Source organism: Rhinatrema bivittatum, chromosome 12 (genome assembly GCF_901001135.1).
Source record: "Rhinatrema bivittatum chromosome 12, aRhiBiv1.1, whole genome shotgun sequence".
NCBI lineage: Eukaryota > Metazoa > Chordata > Amphibia > Gymnophiona > Rhinatrematidae > Rhinatrema > Rhinatrema bivittatum.
This window is the reverse complement of record NC_042626.1, coordinates 25,995,171-26,013,621: the sequence shown is the minus strand read 5'-3', so window position 1 is coordinate 26,013,621 and position 18,451 is coordinate 25,995,171. Positions and strand designations below refer to the sequence as shown.

General features: G+C 41.2%; 1 protein-coding gene across 1 annotated transcript; it reads left to right on the top strand.

Moving 5' to 3' along the window:
• Positions 1-652: 652 nt before the first annotated feature.
• On the top strand, positions 653-13,303 carry RBM7 (RNA binding motif protein 7). Its single transcript, XM_029573031.1, has 5 exons — positions 653-868; positions 1,487-1,649; positions 2,720-2,813; positions 9,573-9,675; positions 10,220-13,303. Exons 1-5 carry the CDS (start codon positions 779-781, stop codon positions 10,607-10,609), a joined length of 840 nt encoding a protein of 279 aa, XP_029428891.1. The 5' UTR covers positions 653-778; the 3' UTR covers positions 10,610-13,303.
• The last annotated feature ends 5,148 nt before the right edge of the window (positions 13,304-18,451 follow it).

Genomic DNA, 18,451 nt, shown 5'->3' with positions numbered 1-18,451 from the left:
ATATGGAATAGGATGTTTGATTGATAAAAGATTTGCTTTCTTCATACAGCAGCTGCACTGCTCTAGCAGGGTGCCAAGAAGTCAACTACCAGAAATTCCAGAAAAGTGTAAAGGCATGGCTCTTCTGAAAATCATTTCATTAGATTCAGTTTTGAATTGTAGGAATCCAATTTAATTCTCTTTTACATTAAGTGGATGGTCTAAAGCATTTTAAGTGTGGGTTTTACTGTTATCTATATTTCCCAATTCCTCTTCCCTCTTCAGGACACTCACTGTGTCCATGACCCCACTGCTTTGCCCTTCTCTGAGGTCAGTCCGACCTTTCTAGCATGGCAGAGCCTGTTCTGAGGACTTGTGAGGGGAGAAAGAGCAGGACCAGTTACCACTGAAAGTACCAGAGGAGATCGCACGGTCTTGTACTTTCTTCACCTCCCACCGTAAGCAGGTCTTGCGCTCTTGCACGTTTCTGCTTCGAGGTATGCTCAATGAGTAGGGAAACCGATGGAAATTTTAGAGCTGTAAGAAAGTCGCCAGATTTGTAGCTAAATTGTCCAAAAATAGCCAAATTAGATCCCTGTCTCTCAAAAACGGTCAGAGCTAGCCATAAAATCTCTGACTTAGCAACACTGGTCGCTCTCTTTGGAGAACGTATTCGTACCACGTCTCATTTCCGGCGCGACTCGTCTCGCGCGGGGGGGGGAGCGGGCGTGCGGGTGACGTAACAAGGCCGGCGGGGCAGGTGGAAGTGGAAGTGCGTCACTCGCTGTTCGCGGGAGAGATGGGAGCTGCTGAGGCCGACAGGACGCTCTTTGTGGGTAACCTGGACCCGAGGGTGACGGAGGAGCTGTTGTTCGAGCTCTTCCACCAGGTATCGGACGGAGAAGAGAAGAAGATTGGGCTTTGCGCAAGGAAAGAGGGCGTTGGAGATCCTGGGGGAGGAGAAAAAAAGAGAGGAGCCGGGAGGGGAGGCCTCAGCCTGGGAAGGAGGGTAGAAAAATTAGTTCTGAGGAGGTGGTTTTTGGCGGGGGGAGAAGGTGGTAGTGATAAATCAGCAAAGAGATACAAATTAAAAGTGTAGGTGCAGATAAAGCACAACAGCACGTTTCCTTTTACCATGGCTGTGTCTCACTTAATAGTGTTCTTGTAAATGTTCTTTTGTGACATTGATATATGAAACAGTAGTTAGAGCATCAAATAGCCCCCTAGCCCTTAATTTCTGAAATACTGAATAGTAAACAGAGGGAATGGTTTTATTTTTTTAGGTAGATACTATTGTTTCACAATCTCTTTCTTCCCAAGAAATTTTTCTTATGAAGCTGGCATTTTGAAAGTAACATTTTACAATATTTAGCTCACTGGCTTAGAAATGCATGTACTAATTTCTTGCAAAATTTACTGTTTTGTTTGATTCTCGTTTTGGAGAGTGTGAATAGTGTTTGCTGACTAGCTGCTTCCTTTTTATAACCATATATTTCTTGATTTACAGGCAGGTCCAGTTATTAAAGTAAAAATTCCTAAGGATAAAGATGGTAAAGCAAAGCTTTTTGCATTTGTGAATTTCAAACATGAAGAATCTGTTCCTTATGGAATGAATCTGCTTACTGGAATCAGACTTTTTGGAAGGCCTCTCAAAATTCAATTCAGATCAGGTATCCATAAAATACATAGAATGAAACTAGTCATGATGGAGAATGAGGAATGCAAAGGTGTCTGGTGTTAATTGGAAAGTTTTGGGGTTTTTTTCCAGAAAGTCCAGATAATATTTCAGCTTAGTGAACTTTATTTTCAGAGTTGAGAGGAGATTATTAGTGTCTATGCTGGTCTTCTTCGGTATTTCAGGGGAACAGAGAGAGGTTTAGATAAGGCAGATGCATTCTTTGTTATTTCATAGATTTAGAAATGTTTTTTTCTTTTGGTTTCCAGAGGCTGCATTGCAGTGCTTGTTTATATGTATATGCTTACTAACTACATATATGTGCATGTATACATTAAGATAGTTTAGGAATTGTTGAGGTGTATAGTGACCTTTGAGTTAAGATGACCAGACACTCAAGTTCAGATCTACTCTTCCACTAACTCTGCAACTTTTGGCAAGACCTTGTGTCCTTGTGCCACGGTTTCTCCACCTGTAATTGGATAACAACAATAATGCGCCTTCCATGTCCCTTTTAGAAGCTGACATGAAAACCTATAAGCATCTTTTCCACCACCAGAATAGCTTTGTGGAAAGTGCTACCTAAATGTACATTGCTTTTATAAAAGTTGGCCTTTGATTAACTTACCTGCACATAAGTTGTTGAATGCAGTTTTTCTTTTTTAAGACTTTTTTTTTAATTTTTATTTGCTTTTTTTTTTTTTGTTTTACCAATATGTTGCATGAATAAATACTGAGAATTTTTTCCAGCATACTACTATCAGTTTAGTAGCAATGGTGGTATACTTGCTGTGCACATGTTCTGTGCTTTGTGTGTAATTGCATATTTGTCTGTTGGTAATTAAAGCTGATTTTCATATTGATCTGTGATTAGTTACCTTGGTAGTTTTTTAGACTGGAAGGTGAAATTGGATACTTGTGACACGCAGTCCTTTTAATGTTGTTCTGGATTTTATTTTATCAAATCAAATTGGCATTCACATTTTGTTTCTGTGCGGTAACTTTTTTATTTTCATGAGATGTTAATGTCAAATGCTTTGTTTTGGTTGCTTTACTGTCCTTCAGGAAGTAGTCATGCATCCCAGGATGGGAATAATGCACCTTATTCGCCACATGCAAGTGACAATGTGAGCCCGACTAACACACCAAGTTGTAACAGGTGAGAACTTTTTCTTCAGTTACTAATGCTGAAGTAATATCTTGACTACTGCAGTGCTATACAGATTCACATAAGACTGTCATCTACTCTAGTCAAGACAGTCTATGGATGTATTTATTGTAGAGAAATGGATAGGTTATAAAAAAGGGAATTTTTAAACTGGTTTGGAATAATGCCAGAGAGGGAGCATAATGCACCTGGAAAATATATTCCAGGCATACAAGAGGAAAGTGCACAGCCAGGGGTTGGTGGTGAAGGAAAAAGGCACAGATAAGAGCCATTTGTTTAATGGATGGAGTTCACAAGGAAGGGTGTAGGGGGGAAGAAGAGAAGATAATGAAGAGCTGTAGAAAAAATACATTTTTAGGTGAATAAAAGAAGCTTACACTGTATGTGGAAGCAGATGGGAAGCCAGTATAGTGACTTGAAAGGAGAGGTTACATGATTCTAGCAATGTTGAACGAAGATAAGTTGTACAGAACACTTATTAATAGATTGCAATGGAGAAAGGTGGTTCAGCAGGAGGCCCACAAAGAACTGTAACCCTTATCTTCTAAGGGGCATCTCCTCTAAGGGCACACACAAAAATTTAAGATTGTTCAGGGCTATTTTCCTTTGCCACAGGTCCCCTCCACTTGTATTACCCCATGGGTGAGTTCTTTCTGTGGGGGAAAGCAGATGCTCGTGGCCCAGGCAGTAAGGTGACTTCCTTTCTGTTGGTGCAGCTGGTTAGTGTAAATCTCTTATCTTGATCAGGACAAGAAGTGCAGGACTCAGGATTTGGTGTTCAAAATTAACGTTATTGATTTAGTGAAAAGGTAATCAATGTCCAGGTGATGCCCGTGTCTGTACAATGAGTGTCCTTTCTTGAAGTGCTGAACTCTGGGTTCTGGGGGAATTCCTAACTCCCTTTAAGTGAGAGAATAGTGGTTTCCTACTCCTGAAGAATTCCACGCTGAGACAGATCTCCTCTGAATTTTCACAGTCCTACCTGGATCCAGCAGACTTCACACACTGACCCAACCTGCACCTGTGTCCCGTTCGAAGATCTTGTTGAGGGTCTTCACTGCTGCTCCTCAGTTTGTGGTTTTTCTTCTTCTGAGCCACCCTGAAGGGAAGGCATTAAATCACTCAACATAAGAGAAGGGGGAAACAACCTCCCCTCACCTTAAATAGGGTATCTCACAGACTGTTTCTTAGCATTCAGACAGGTCAATCTACACCAGTGTGTTATGCACCTCTACCAGCAGATGGAGACAGCACAAAAGCTGATGTCACAGTGTGTATATGTATGTATATATATATATATATATATATATATATCCCTGCTCTGACATCAGCCCGCCAGTATTCTGCATCTCCCTACTGGCGAGTGCTTAAAAACTTTTTTTAGAAGGAGAAAAGAAGGAAACTTAATTCACCCCACTCTCCTGTGGTGATACTTTATGGTACACCCCTCAGTCGAGTTTTCCTGAGGAGATATATGCAGATCCCTTGCTTAGACGAGTGCCTTGGTCCAATGGCTGGTTTTCCAGCATGGACTTAGCTGTAGAGAGACAAATTGCTGAGAGGCTAGCAGGTGCAGGAACCCGAGCACAGCGATGAAGGCCTTTGTCCTCTCTCTCTTCTCTCCCCCCCCCCCCCCCCCCCCCACACACACATATCTGGGGAGACACTCTGTACAAGGCTGGGATGGGCTGAGCTCAGGTAAAAAGTATCTAACTCTAGCTAGCTATCTAAAAAAAAAAAAAGGGGGGGGAGGAGTTAATTTTAGGGATTCCATTCCCCTTCTGGTCTCTGAATTCGGCGTGCCAATCCGATGTCTGTTCCCATCTCTGGCGTGGGCTGGGGAGCTTGGGGCATTATGGCAGCTTGGCGGGTTGAGCAGCCTTTTTGAGTAGGCCCTGATCTCAGAATTTGGTCTGACCCAGTATGGCATGTTCTTATCACATCAGACCAGTGGGTTCTGGAGGTGATGAGAGATGGCTATCTGGTAAGTAGTAATTCCTCCTTTCCATATCTTCTGAGCCCACTGTCCCTGCAGCCCCTTTTCTGCTCCTAAAGAGTGCTAATGGGCCTAATCACCCAGCCTCTGGATCCAGGGGGATAATCTTTCCTCGGAGTTCTAAGCTGTAACACAGGCAAATCCTTTTGACTCTCTCAGTTTCTCTCTATTGATATCTGACTTGACAGGGAGTGCACATGCAGGTGTTTTCCCAAAGTATCTGAGGTGAAGCTGTAGGCCTCACCAAAAAGGAAAGGAACCTACTCCACTAGGGCTCCTCTCTCCTCAACTCTCCTTTTGATTCCTCCTGAATCTTGCTCTAGTCCCTAGTTATATCTAGGGTGCACTCGTAGAGGAGGAGCTGTAGAATGGTATTCCCTCTAGCTAGTTATTTTTCTACAGGGACAAGGTGACACCCAGTGGTCAAACCCGTAGGAGTGCCACAGAACAAAATAGTCTAAGCAGGAGGTGATAAGAGAATGGGTGAGCATTTTGGTAGCATGCTGAGAAAGGAAAGGATGGATTTTAGTGATGTTATAGAAGAAATGACAACTCTTTAGGAGTGTGTTGGATATTTATTTTTTATTTATTTAACATTTTTTATATACCGAGGTTCTAGAGATAAAATCACTAAGCACTTCGGTTTACAGACAACAGATGAAATGACTGACGAGAGTCTTATGTGTCTAGGAGAGAAAAGAATATTACCCCACAGTTATGGGCACAGGGAATCAGGGGGGAGGGGGGAGAGTACTGTCCATAGAGATAGAAAAAGAGGGGTTTGATAGGAAAGTTCTTTTCTTTTCTTCGGCCATGTTAAGTTTAAGGTGGTGGCAGGATATTTAGAAAGGAATGTTAAATAAGCAGGCTGGGTTCTTGGAGAAATTTCTGGTGTAGAGAGGTAATTCTGGATATTGTTAGCGTGAAAGTAGAGTACCAAGGGAAGAAGTGTAGAGAGAAAAGAGAAGAGGGCCCCAAGACAAAGCCTTGAGGCACTTGACTGATAGAATAGTCTTTGAGAGCAGTTTCTGTAGAATGTAGAAAGCGAAAGCCAGAATAGTCTTTTATTTATATCCGACCTTTTTGGCACTTAAAAACAGATTACATTTGGATACGGCAGGTGTTTCCCTATCCCCAGAGGGCTTAATCTAAGTTTGTACTGAGGCAACGGAAGGTAAAGTGACTTGCCCAAGGTCACAAGGAGTGGCATTGGGATTTGAACCCTGGTCTCCCTGGTTTGTACTTTGCTGTTCCATTCCCAGAGTGGATCCAGAAACGCTTGAAAGGAAAGCAAGATAGTGAAGGTGAATGATGCATTCAAGCAGTTTGGATGCGAAGGGGAAGAGGCAAGTAGGGTCAAGTGAGGGGTTTTGGAGGTATGATTTGATCACATTTGAAAGGAAGAGGGGATATTCACAATGGCAACTGATCGATTGACGAGGTGATGGAGGGGATGATTGCAGGTGAGAGAGAACTGAGGAGTGGGATGGAAATTGGGTCAGAGGAATGAGTAGTGAGTCTGTCGGAGGAGAGAGAGAGAAAATGGGTGATTTTGTTCTTGGATTCAAATAAATGAAGAAAGCATGGTAGGGGCCAAAAGAAAAGAAAGTGAATGAAGTGGGGATGGAGGAAGTTGTCTGGTGGAGAATTCATGATTAATCTTGTCAATTTTTTCATGGAAAAACTCAACCATAGTCTGGGTGGGGAGTGAAGGGAACCAGATCCACGTTACGACTGTGGACAAATATCCCCATGGACTAGAAGATCAAGGCCCCATTGAGGATCTGGAAAAAAGAGGAATTGTGTCTCAGAAGGTGCAGTCTGTCCCTCTACCTGAAGTGCAACCTCATCTGCCTCACTAGGAATGGAGTTGAGCAAGAGCTCCTCCAAACATCTCCCCCCATCAGCAGAACAGGTTAGATCCTCTGGGTTGAGTAAGTGACATGTATTGAAAAAGAGGTGCCACTCTATGGAGATACTGGAGCGGTCTATGTGCAAAACAAACCAAAGTCAGCATTCAAAATGAAATTTTTTAAATGGATAACTTGTGAGTTATGCATCTAAGTGGCTTTGAATATTGATGGGTGCAGTGGTTCATGGGCGCTGTTGACACTCACATCCTCGATGCAGTGAGCCCTGGAAGGTGAAATGCATCTGTCTTCAACACCTTTACCTTCAGGGCAGGTGGCTTCATCATTCTGCAATGCTTCCTTCACAGCTGTATGTAGGCCTACCCAGAATCTTGTCAGGAGAAGAAGGCAATATGATACTTTTACCCCCATCAAATACCAGAGACCTTACTCAAACAAAATTAATGAAACAAGGCCTACACCTGGAGAATCCAAATCCCATTTGTTCTCTGGTACTACTCTCATCCAATTTGCCTTCAGTTCAGATTTTGTAGACCCTAGAAGAGATGCAAGATTTCATTCTGGTATCACAAGAGAATGTTTTACCATCTGCACCAGGCTGAAGAGCATTGTCATTCAAACCAATGACCAAGTAGCCATATTCTTTGAATAAACTAGGAGGCCCAGGGTCATGGACTTTTTTTTTTTACACCCCCCCCCCCCCCCCCCCCTCATTATGCAATAAAGATATGGGAATAAGCATGCTACCATCAGGCTGTCTTGCAAGTGACCTACCTTCCAGGGATCTTCAACGCATTAACACATTGCCTCAGCAGAGTTTTTCAACCACACAAATGGACTCTACACCAGTAAACAGCCAACAGCGTATTCAGTCTAACTGGTCTCCCAGCAAAAGACCTGTTTGCATTCGAGCAAAACAGGAAGCTGTAAAAGTTTTTGCTCCATTCTTCCATGTGAGTTCAGATCAGCGCAGGATACTTTTCTGCTCAATTGGAATGCAGATCTGGTGTACACTTTTCCATTGATTCCATTGATAGTGCAAAAAGTGCCCAAAGACTGGTCTTGTCTGATCCAGCATGGCCCAGAGAAGATCGCTTCACATATCTAGTACATCTGTCCAGCAGACCAATTCCTCTTGGTTTAGATTCATCTTTGTTAACTCAAGAAGAGGGAAACCTGTTTCATCTGGACCTTCCCTCACTCAACTTGATGGCTTGGTTGTTGAGAGCTCAATCACCAATTGTCTTTACCCATGGAAATTGAGGATATTCTAGTGTCTTCAAGACAGTGGTGTGCCTCAGGGATCTGTATTGGGACCCTTACTTTCCAATATATTTATAAATGATCTGGAAAGAAATACGACGAGTGAGATAATCAAATTTGCAGATGACACAAAATTGTTCAGAGTAGTTAAATCACAAGCAGATTGTGATAAATTGCAGGAAGACCTTGTGAGACTGGAAAATTGGGCATCCAAATGGCAGATGAAATTTAATGTGGATAAGTGCAAGGTGATGCATATAGGGAAAAATAACCCATGCTATAATTACACGATGTTGGGTTCCATATTAGGTGCTACAACCCAAGAAAGAGATCTAGGCGTCATAGTGGATAACACATTGAAATCGTCGGTTCAGTGTACTGCGGCAGTCAAAAAAGCAAACAGAATGTTGGGAATTATTAGAAAGGGAATGGTGAATAAAACGGAAAATGTCATAATGCCTCTGTATCGCTCCATGGTGAGACCACACCTTGAATACTGTGTACAATTCTGGTCGCCGCATCTCAAAAAAGATATAATTGCGATGGAGAAGGTACAGAGAAGGGCTACCAAAATGATAAGGGGAATGGAACAACTCCCCTATGAGGAAAGACTAAAGAGGTTAGGACTTTTCAGCTTGGAGAAGAGACGACTGAGGGGGGATATGATAGAGGTGTTTAAAATCATGAGAGGTCTAGAACGGGTAGATGTGAATCGGTTATTTACTCTTTCGGATAGTAGAAAGACTAGGGGGCACTCCATGAAGTTAGCATGGGGCATATTTAAAACTAATCGGAGAAAGTTCTTTTTTACTCGGGGCACAATTAAACTCTGGAATTTGTTGCCAGAGGATGTGGTTAGTGCAGTTAGTATAGCTGTGTTTAAAAAAGGATTGGATAAGTTCTTGGAGGAGAAGTCCATTACCTGCTATTAAGTTCACTTAGAGAATAGCCACTGCCATTAGCAATGGTAACATGGAAAACAGTTTATTTTAAGCAAACTTGATTCTTCCATTGATAAAGCCCACCTGTTTTGTTTGCTATGTTCTTGCATATGTTTACCTGGCCTGAGTGGAGGTGTTCCTGGGCGTGGTGTTGGGGAGGGGTTTGGATTTTTAAAGTATGCATGCAAATTTTCACAAAACTCTTATGTAACATAACATAGTAATGACGGCAAGACCAAAATGGTCCATCTAGTCTGCCCAGCAAGCTTCCCAAGGTAGTAATTGCCGCTCCGTGCAGGTTACCCCCATGTTTTTCTTAAGGGTAGTAACTGCCGCTCTGTCTGGTTTTGCTTTTTTATTCATATCTAACTTGTGCAGAGTAGATTTGGGATCATTTTCAGAATGCATTTGTGTATTGTGTAAGACTGCTTCGAAAATTGGTATAACTCATGTTTACATTTATCGACTTATTTATGCGTGATTTACAAAATTATTGTAAAGTGTCTATAAATAGGTTATTTTCTTTTATTCTTATACATTTAAAGAATCCTAGTGCCAAACTTTTTTTTTTTCTTTTGGCAGCTCACCAGTTTCTGTCCTGTCCCTGTGTTGATAACTCAAGTATGTTAATTATGAAGGAATAACGACTTAATTTTGTGTCTTACTCTTTATTGGGCAGGTTTGAAAGGGGCTTGGATAACATGGCACCTCCTGCCTTCATTTCCTCGCAGATGAATCAGAGGTCTTTCTCCTCTCCAGATAATCTTCAGAGACAAGCAGTGGTTTGTTTACCTTTATTTGTCCATTTTTGTCTGTCTGTGTGTCTCAGTCCCTAAATGACCTTTTGCTATTAAGGATTTATAGTATTTTAGAAAAGGCTTCATACATTTTTTAAAGCATACTACACACATTGATGTTCAGAGGGATAGCTATGTTAGTCTGGTGTAGCAAAAATGACCAGATGCATCTGAGGAAGTGGTTGGTTATATAAGATTATATAAGATGCCACTTGTCTCTTGTTATTTTAAGCATATTGAGTTTGAAAACTGCAGATGCTCGGAATATTGTGTAAGGCCATTTGGAGATAATTCTTACAAAAATAAGAATACAAATAAATTCCTTGATTTGCATGTGTAGCTGAAAAGCTACCATGGAGCTACTGTTCCCCACCAATCCCCAACGAGCTTGTCACCGCGGTAGTGCTATTCAGTCATGCAAAAGATTTATGTGGGTTGTTTTTAAACATGGCACCCTTGTTTACTAGTTCATTATGGTGCTATTGAAACTTATGGGCTGATTCTTTTTCCAATGTGTTTTCCCCCCTAGATGAACAATGTTTTGTGGCAGCAACAGCAGCAGCAACAGCCACAGTTCAATATAATGCCTGCACCCCAGCCGCCAGCCCAGTCTGGTTTCACTTTGCAGTCACCCCAGCAGCAGCAATATCAACACTCTTTCAGCCAGAGCCTAAGCCCCCAGCGCTGGCAGGACCCAGCGATGCAGCGCAAGAACCGGCAGGGCTCTCATCCTTACCAGTCTGACAACAGGCAGTACAGTCGGGAGCAGCGCTCTGGGGACCAGACCCCCGACCATCGGTACAGAGGAAACCGGGATGACTTCAGTTATGAGGATCGTGTGCAGGATGGTTGGAGTCATGACTACGATCAGAGGCGCGAGAGCTGCAGGGATGGGAAATGGCGCCCATCCCGCCATTAATGGCAGTAATGCAGTGAACTGTTATATATATTTTTTATTCAATGATAAATGAAACTACCACTAAACCTGAAGCAGCATAAATAAGATTTTAAAAAGAGATTAGAACATAGTGACAGTATCATTGAAAATAGTGAGCACTGGCAACACTTCAATTGTATTAATGTTTTTTTTCGTCTCAGGGGTTCTGGTTTTGCTAAAACTTCTCCAAAAAAAAGTATCCTGAGGCAGGGCAGGATTGTGCATTTGTATTTTAAAAAGAAAACTTATGCTGGTATGTTTCAGTTAAAATAAATCTGTCTGTAGGTTTGTAACAATCTTGTGAAAAGAATTTGGTGGGAAATTGTATTGCACACAATGTTTTAAAAATAATGACAGTGTTTTAGTATTGAAAAGGCAAACGTATTGCTAATTCGTATTGAAAAATACTATTTTTGGGGGGCTGTTTTGGTTAAAAAAACAAACAAACAAACCTGTAACTGAATATTTAGTTTTATTGCTTCAGTAGCTTTGCAGGCATACCAGGAGCATCAAACGTTTTACTTCATATATCACGGCCATCTGAGGAATACTGCATACTGTGCCCGTTAAAGCAAATATTCAAAGCATCCCAACTTCGTAAATAATGCAGCCTTCAGACTGATGGTTACATGGTAACTTGCAGTTTACATTGGCTTGATCTACTGGGTGATATAGTGACATTTGTGCTCTCTATATGCTGTTTTTTATGTATAGCAATGTTTGATTCAGAAAAAAAGTTGTCTGTCTTTATTGTTAAATTAGTTTTATTGTTTGTTATTGAGAAAGCGGAAACAAAAACAGTATGAATAGTACACAATTTTTCCTGTTACATACCATGCAAGATAAACCTAAATCAAGATATAGCATAGAATTTGCATAGGCAGTCTTAATTGCATTATTATAATTGGTTCACTTATTTAAAATTACTTTCATTGCACATTGATTTTAGTGAGTTCTTGGAACAGCTGTACTGATTAGTTTGTGTACTTTACTGGACTCAGCATACTCACTGGAAGGTGATGTTTACTCTGTAATTTGTTCTGGGGCAGTGAATTCATATCTTGCATTTGACATGTTTTATACTGAGGCCCTTGTTACAGAAAAACATGCAGTATCTTAATGTACTAAAATAGTTTTATACAAAAAAAAAAATCATATGTATGAGACAAACTGAAAAGGAACACTCAGGAAAAGTATTACACCCCTTCAAGGAAACTGTTTTCTTTTTCTCTGCAGAGAAACAACCAAAATTTACCATATTCACATCTTTTAGAATCTATCTGGTGTTGTGGGAGATGTCCTGGACAAACCTCCCCTTCATCTTATAAGTATCTTTTATTGAAATGTTGGCCTCTTGCTTATATTGGCTTTTCTGTTTTAAAAGTTCCCTCGTTGGGGAAAAATAGCCCTTTTGGCTTTTTAATTTGAAAGCTCAATATTTGGAGAAAAGATGTAAAACTTGGTCCAGTGGGAGAGAGTGGATACATTTAGTTAATTTGAGTTGCCCAAGGTTTTGCAGGCTTGGTTCAACAGTGATGTTGTTGTTCCCAGATCTACACCCCAGCCCTCAAATAGATTTGGCAATATATTTGCATTTTGGAAATACTTATACTTTGAAACCTTAGGGGCTTCCTAAACCTGTCCTGGGTTTTTAGGATATCCACAGCCAGTCCTGTTTTTAAGATAGCCACAATGAATATGCATATGATAATCAACATAAGTTGGAAACTCAATTTTATTTCATGTATATTCATTGCAGATCTCCTGAAAACCTGACTGGCTCTGGGGTCACCTGGACAGGTTTGGGAAGCCCAGCCTTAGATCCCAAAAAGGAATGAAATGTTTGCATTCTGTTGAAATTACTATTCAAGTGCAGGTTCATGTAGTGCTGGGTTCTAAAAAGCAGGGCTTAATTGCAGCATTTTCTAAAAGAGAAAATAACCCAAACCCTTGACCAGCTAAGTGACTTAGGGGTCAATTTTCAAACTCCCTGCCTAGGTGCCAAATACCTGCTTCCCTTGTAGATAAATTCTGAAAGGGAAAGCGCATGTCTACTTTTCCCTTTGAAAATTGTCCTTGAGCACAAAGGATGTGGGGAATTTGCACCAGGCTTTTGCTGGGGGTGAAACTTCAGTGGACAATAATGTGCATGGATTTGAAAGTACAATCCATGCATGTTCATGTCCTTGCCCATGAAAGACCTTGCATGTCTTTTTGTTTTTTTGGTTTTTTTTTAGCTGGATTGAGGGAGAGCAATTTTAAGACAGTTTACCTTGCTTTTTTAGATCACATCTATACCTCTCTGCCTTTCACTTTGTCATCTTTAGCTATGTATCAACTTGCTTCATCATGATAGTTCAGTTTAATTGCACATCAGAGCTCTGGGTGGGAGGGGAATTGAGAATTTGTCAGAAGACTGGAGATAACTTGTCTTATTTCATTCCATGCACTCACACTCTTTCTATTTGCTAGTACCAAGAAGTAGCAGTACAGGAAACCTAGAATCCTGTTAGTTTCCACTGTACTTTACAAAATAAATTACTTGATTATGCCTCAGTTCCCAAAGACCCAAGAAAGCCTCTTGAAAACAGTATCAGAAGAGGGAAATATTGTTGAGGTGTTCAGCATCCCTACTTGTAATCTGGTCAGCTTTGGAATAAAAGGATTTATATTTCATAGATTTGTCTGCTTTGATTTGTGTGAATAAGTGTGGGGGTCATACAGGTTCTGGAAAATGAAACTTTTTTTTTCCCCCCATTTGAAAATTTTGGTTTTGCAGATAATGTCTCTAAATTTATTTATTTTATTTTATTTATTTGAGTTTTTTCTATACTGGCATTCGCAATGGGAATCGCATCAGGCCGGTTTACAATTAACAAGGTGTGGCAAAAAGGAAAATAATAATAAGAACATTAACAAGTGCTAAGAGAAAAAAATAGCAGTTACAATAAAACAGGGATATGATACAACTTGGAATGGAGAAAAGGCGATAGTAATTTAACAGTAAATTAACTGTAAGTTAACAGTGAAAAATAAAAGTAAACCTGCCAATTTAACAGAGAAATGTAAAATTGAGGAATTGTCAAAGTTGTTAATTATCCTGTTGGGTGGTGAAAGTTGTTAATTATCCTGTTGGGTGGTCAGAGTTGATTAGGGTGAAATTAGGTGTAATTTTCATAAAAAACCAGGTTTTGAGTCTTTTTCTAAATGTTGTAAGGCAGGGTTCCTGTCTCAGTTTTGGTGGGATGGAGTTCCATAAGGTGGGTCCTGCTGTGGAGAATGCCCTGTCTCTGAGAGTTATATGCTGAAAGGTTTTGGAAGGAGGAACCTGTAAGGAGTCTCTGTAGGACTCCCTGATCGGTCTGGTGGAGGTATGTTTTTTAAACGGGATTTGAAGGTTAAGCGGAGAGAGTTGATGGAAAGCTTTGTAGATGGTTGTAATGGACTTATATAAGATTCTATAGTGAACTGGCAGCCAATGCAAGTCTTTGAGAATAGGAGATATGTGGTCTCTTCTTCTTGTGTTTGTCAATATTCTGGCCGCCGTGTTCTGGACCATCTGAAGGGGTGTTTAGTATGGGAAGACGGGAGACCTAATAGAATGGAATTGCAATAATCTAACTTAGAGAAGATTATTGATGAGTTGATTGTGCACATACCTTGCCAGGCGTGAACCTCTGTGGTAAATCAGGGTGTGTTGTGTATGATCTCAAGCTCTCAAATTCACTACTGCTACCCTTCTTAATCTTTGTATTGCGCTAAAGAGAGCTTCCTTCTGGAGTTCAGAAGGTGGGGTATGCACAGATGTGCCTGGAAATGGTTTAAGCAGACCAGTGGCACCCACTATAATTTGAACTATTTTTTTGTATCTTTCTGGCCTGTTTTCTTGGTCTCTGATTGCATTGTGTTACTTGAGGATCTTCTCTCTGCAAAATTGCAATTTCTTCCAGAAATCTTTTTATCTGTTGGAATGGGAATATCCCAGGTGATCAGAACATTGTCATGATTTCCAGTGCTTTTCTTGGGTAGTGGTAAATGTTTGCAGAATTTCCAGTGCATAAGCTGAGCTACCTTTTCTACTACGCCTGTAAAAAAGTGGTGCATGGCCTGCACCAAGAGATTGAGAGAGTTAAAGATGTACTCTGTAGAAGAAAGATGAAAAAGTATTCAAACACCTAGCAGGCTTCAATGAAGTACCAAAAGGTAGCATTTTCCATAGACTACAAAATTTAAGGACAAAGAGTCAACATTCGAAATTGAGGCAAGGAGGCTCAAATGGAATGTGCGAATGTTTGTTTCAGTGAGGGGTGGTGGACACCTGAAAGAATGTACTTTATGGGAGCCATAAAGGGACTGTAGTAGTGGAAGAAGGGGGAAGACCACAGATCCTGTGCCAATACAGCAGGTAAGTACAAATGGGCAGCCTAGGAGGCCCTAATGATCCTTTTTGGCTGTAATCTATATTTCTAAAACTTTAAAAAATTTTATTATTTTGAAAATAATAAAACTACTCTAAATCTAAGGCTCCAGAAAGGAAAGGGTGGTGTAGCTCACCACCTTGTTCATTTGAAGGTATTAAAAAAAAAATGCAATAAACTAATGCTATCAGCAATGTGATAATTTGCTTTGCTATCACAATGCAGCAATTTTGGCCCCATGTAATACCAGTTTTAAATCACACTTCCTAAAACAGTACATAAGAATTGCCATGCTAGGTCCGACCAAGGTCCATTGAGCCCAGCATCCTGCTCGTGGCCAATTCACGTTGCAAGTACCTGGTAGATCATTTAGAGTCGATCTAATTCCTGTTGCTTCCAGTATAGGCAGTACTTGTTTCATGGGCTTCTATGGCTGCAGGAAAGGCACAAAATCTGTTTATGCAAAATTAATTTTCTGTGGAATTGTTGGGGAGGGGATAGGGGGGCCTAATTCCTCTCCCCATCCCCCCCCCAAATGCTGATTTGGGCTTTGTCAAGAACACAGTACAGCAAGCTAGGGCCAGAATGTGCTGCTTTTTCCTCCTGTGGTTTAAAGTGCAAATTCCAGCTCTGGGCTGGCCAGGAAGAGGAAGTAGTACAAGGTAGTGTGCTGCTGTTTTCCTTTGAAAAAACGCTTGGATTAGTGTGCAGAGATGGGTTTGAGTGTGAATGAAAGGATCAGAGTGTGGGGGGGAGGCGGCATGAGGGAATGTATGAGAGTGAGTGGTATCAGAAAGTGGTGTATGTGCGGATGATTGAAGGGGTATGGCGTGAGAGTGCGTGTGTGAGTGAAAAAAGAAATTATTGGAAGAGAAGGATGAAAATGAGTTATCCCACCTTCCCTTATCCAAGCTCTCCCTTATTTCTCCTGATTCTCCCTCTACTCCCTTCATTGCCTATCTCTTCCCTTCCATCCTGAGATCTGCTCCCATATCTCCTTCCCTTCCCAGTACTGGGAAAAGCAGATGGTATGATGAAAGTACCATTCACTCTCCTCTTTCCCTTCCTAAATCCTTGTATGGCACACTTCCCTTTGCTAACATCACCCTGCAAGACTCAGGTTCCAGTGGATCAGTTGCAGCTTCGTAGTTGGTGGCGTCTAAGAGCAGAGTATGTTTGTGTGTATGAGCAGGGCATAGGTGGGTGAGGAGGCTTGTGTGTGATTGTAGGGGGACTAGTGCATGTGGGGATTGTGTGTGTGACTAGGGAGCTAGCTGGGGAGTGCAGGGCATGTGTGTGGTAGGAAGTGGTGTTTGTGAGTGGGGTGGTGGAGAGGTATATTGGGAAGTTCACGCCCCATATTCTTTTCCTCTCTTCCCCTGCTGTAGCCTACTACTGTATTCCCTTTTCTGTACAGTGGTGGACACTTCTTTTACTATTAAGATAATTGACAAAGGGCATGAAATGGCATCAGAATATCAAAATTTGACAAAGTAAGAACCACCATTAGATAATTTTCATCTTTCACCCAGTAGAGAAAGTACCAATCAAAAACAAAATAGGAGTATAACCAAGGCGCAAAAAGGAAAGTAATAACGAACTGTCCAAGCTGAGCACTATAAAAATTCAAAGCAATGATCTGTGCCAAACCCACTATGATTTCCAATTTAGATCATAGCGTTTGATCTTGTCCCTCAACAAATGAGTTTTTCCATAGTTGCAATGTCGACTAGTGTAGTTAGCATAGGCGTGGATTTCCAAAAATATGCAGTCGTTAAGTGTGTAGCATTTAGCATAGGAGAGATCAAAGTATGTTATTTTTGCTGCTCCTCGATATTGGTCCTAAATATTTAACAGGCACAATCTAAGTCAGTTGTAGGTTAGTATTCACTTGAACTTGGTCAGTAAAGGCAGACCAGAAATGTTCCACAAAACTGCATTCCCACCCCATATATAAATAGGAAGCATCCCTCCCACAACCACACCAACACTGTGGACTGGGTGTGGTCGCTGTGGACTTTGAATGTGCCCAACTTGTTTTGAAAATTGCCTCCTAAATATCACAAAATCCACTGTAAGATGGATCTCTCTTGGTACCGGGTTCCAGAGCCATGGGGCAATTCTTGAAAAAGCCCACTCAGGATGGAGGTGGTAAAGCAAGGTGATGGCTTTATTTTTTTAGCTGCCAGTGCAAGGAGAGTAGGCAGAGGTGGGATTGTATGACAAATGAAAAAGGAAGACAGTGGGAGTGGCCTTAGGGGCAGTGCTGTGCACTATTGGGTGGAGCTGGGTTCTATGCCCAGATCAAGTCTTCCTCTCCCAGACTAGCTGGGGCTGTGCATTTGTTTTTAAATGAAATAAAATGTAATGAAATGCCTACATTTTATTTGTTTAAAAATAGAAAAAAAAAAAAACCCTCCAAGTTTGTTTTTCATTACCTTTTGTTTTGGAAAGTCAGCAAACCAACAAAAATTTAACCTCCCCACTGGGTTTCCATAAATGTCTTCTCCCCCCTCCCCACCCGCTCTCCTACACCTTTCCTGGACTCTGTGAAATAGAAAAGCACAAAAGTGATTCCTGGTTGTTCATGAGCTACCAAGGCCCGGTTCAAAAATGGTGCCAGCTATATAACAAATAGCTATACAACATATCACCTGCTTCCAGGTTGTCTGGTGCCATTTTCAAATGGTTTTGGTGGGGCAAAAGCAACTTGTGATCTCTCATACCCCCTTTCTACTCTGCAGGCCCCAGGAAGGGAGTAAGAAACCTCTGGGTGTGGGGGCTTGAAAGGCGGGGTGTTAATTTTGCTGTTTTGACACCAGGCTGTGGGGAGGAAGTTCAGTTTCCATTTGTTAATTGTCTTTATTTTTTAATTTAATGTTTTTCTGTTCAGTAAACAAAATAAATATTAAATAAAAACAAATACCTGAAACAAAAAAAAGTAACAAAAGGAAAACATTGTCACTGCCTACCCATAGCATTCATAGCCTCTGCCGGGAGGGGGATACACTTAGTAGCCAAATTTAGGGCCCATGATTGCAGGGTTCCAGAAGACTGTCATTGTGATGGCTGGCTAGGTAAACTGGAAGGGAATATAAAATGTAAAAAAATCCCTGGGGAGATGTAAAAGAAAACTCATCGTGCCAGGTCTCAGCACCAATTCCAATTGAGCTGGCAGCCCAAAGGAGCAGGAAGAAACATCCAGGTCCTCCAAAAAGGACTATAAAAGGGTACTGAGGAAAAATCCAAAACACTAAACACTTGCTCAGTTTTTATTGACGAAGTACCACTGATTGTTGATAAGGGTACACATAATAGTAGGGTAAATGCTGAACAATTTACAGAAGAGAGGGTTTGTGCAGGACTAACAATCCATAATGCTATGGAGCCAGATAGCTCAGGATAT

Bases quoted from the DNA above. Each gene is read 5' to 3' on its own strand.
- RBM7 (XM_029573031.1), top strand. From the start codon at position 779: ATGGGAGCTGCTGAGGCCGACAGGACGCTCTTTGTGGGTAACCTGGAC. The intron at 869-1,486 runs GTATCGGACGGA...CTTGATTTACAG, and splicing joins TGTTCGAGCTCTTCCACCAG to GCAGGTCCAGTTATTAAAGT. The intron at 1,650-2,719 runs GTATCCATAAAA...ACTGTCCTTCAG, and splicing joins CAAAATTCAATTCAGATCAG to GAAGTAGTCATGCATCCCAG.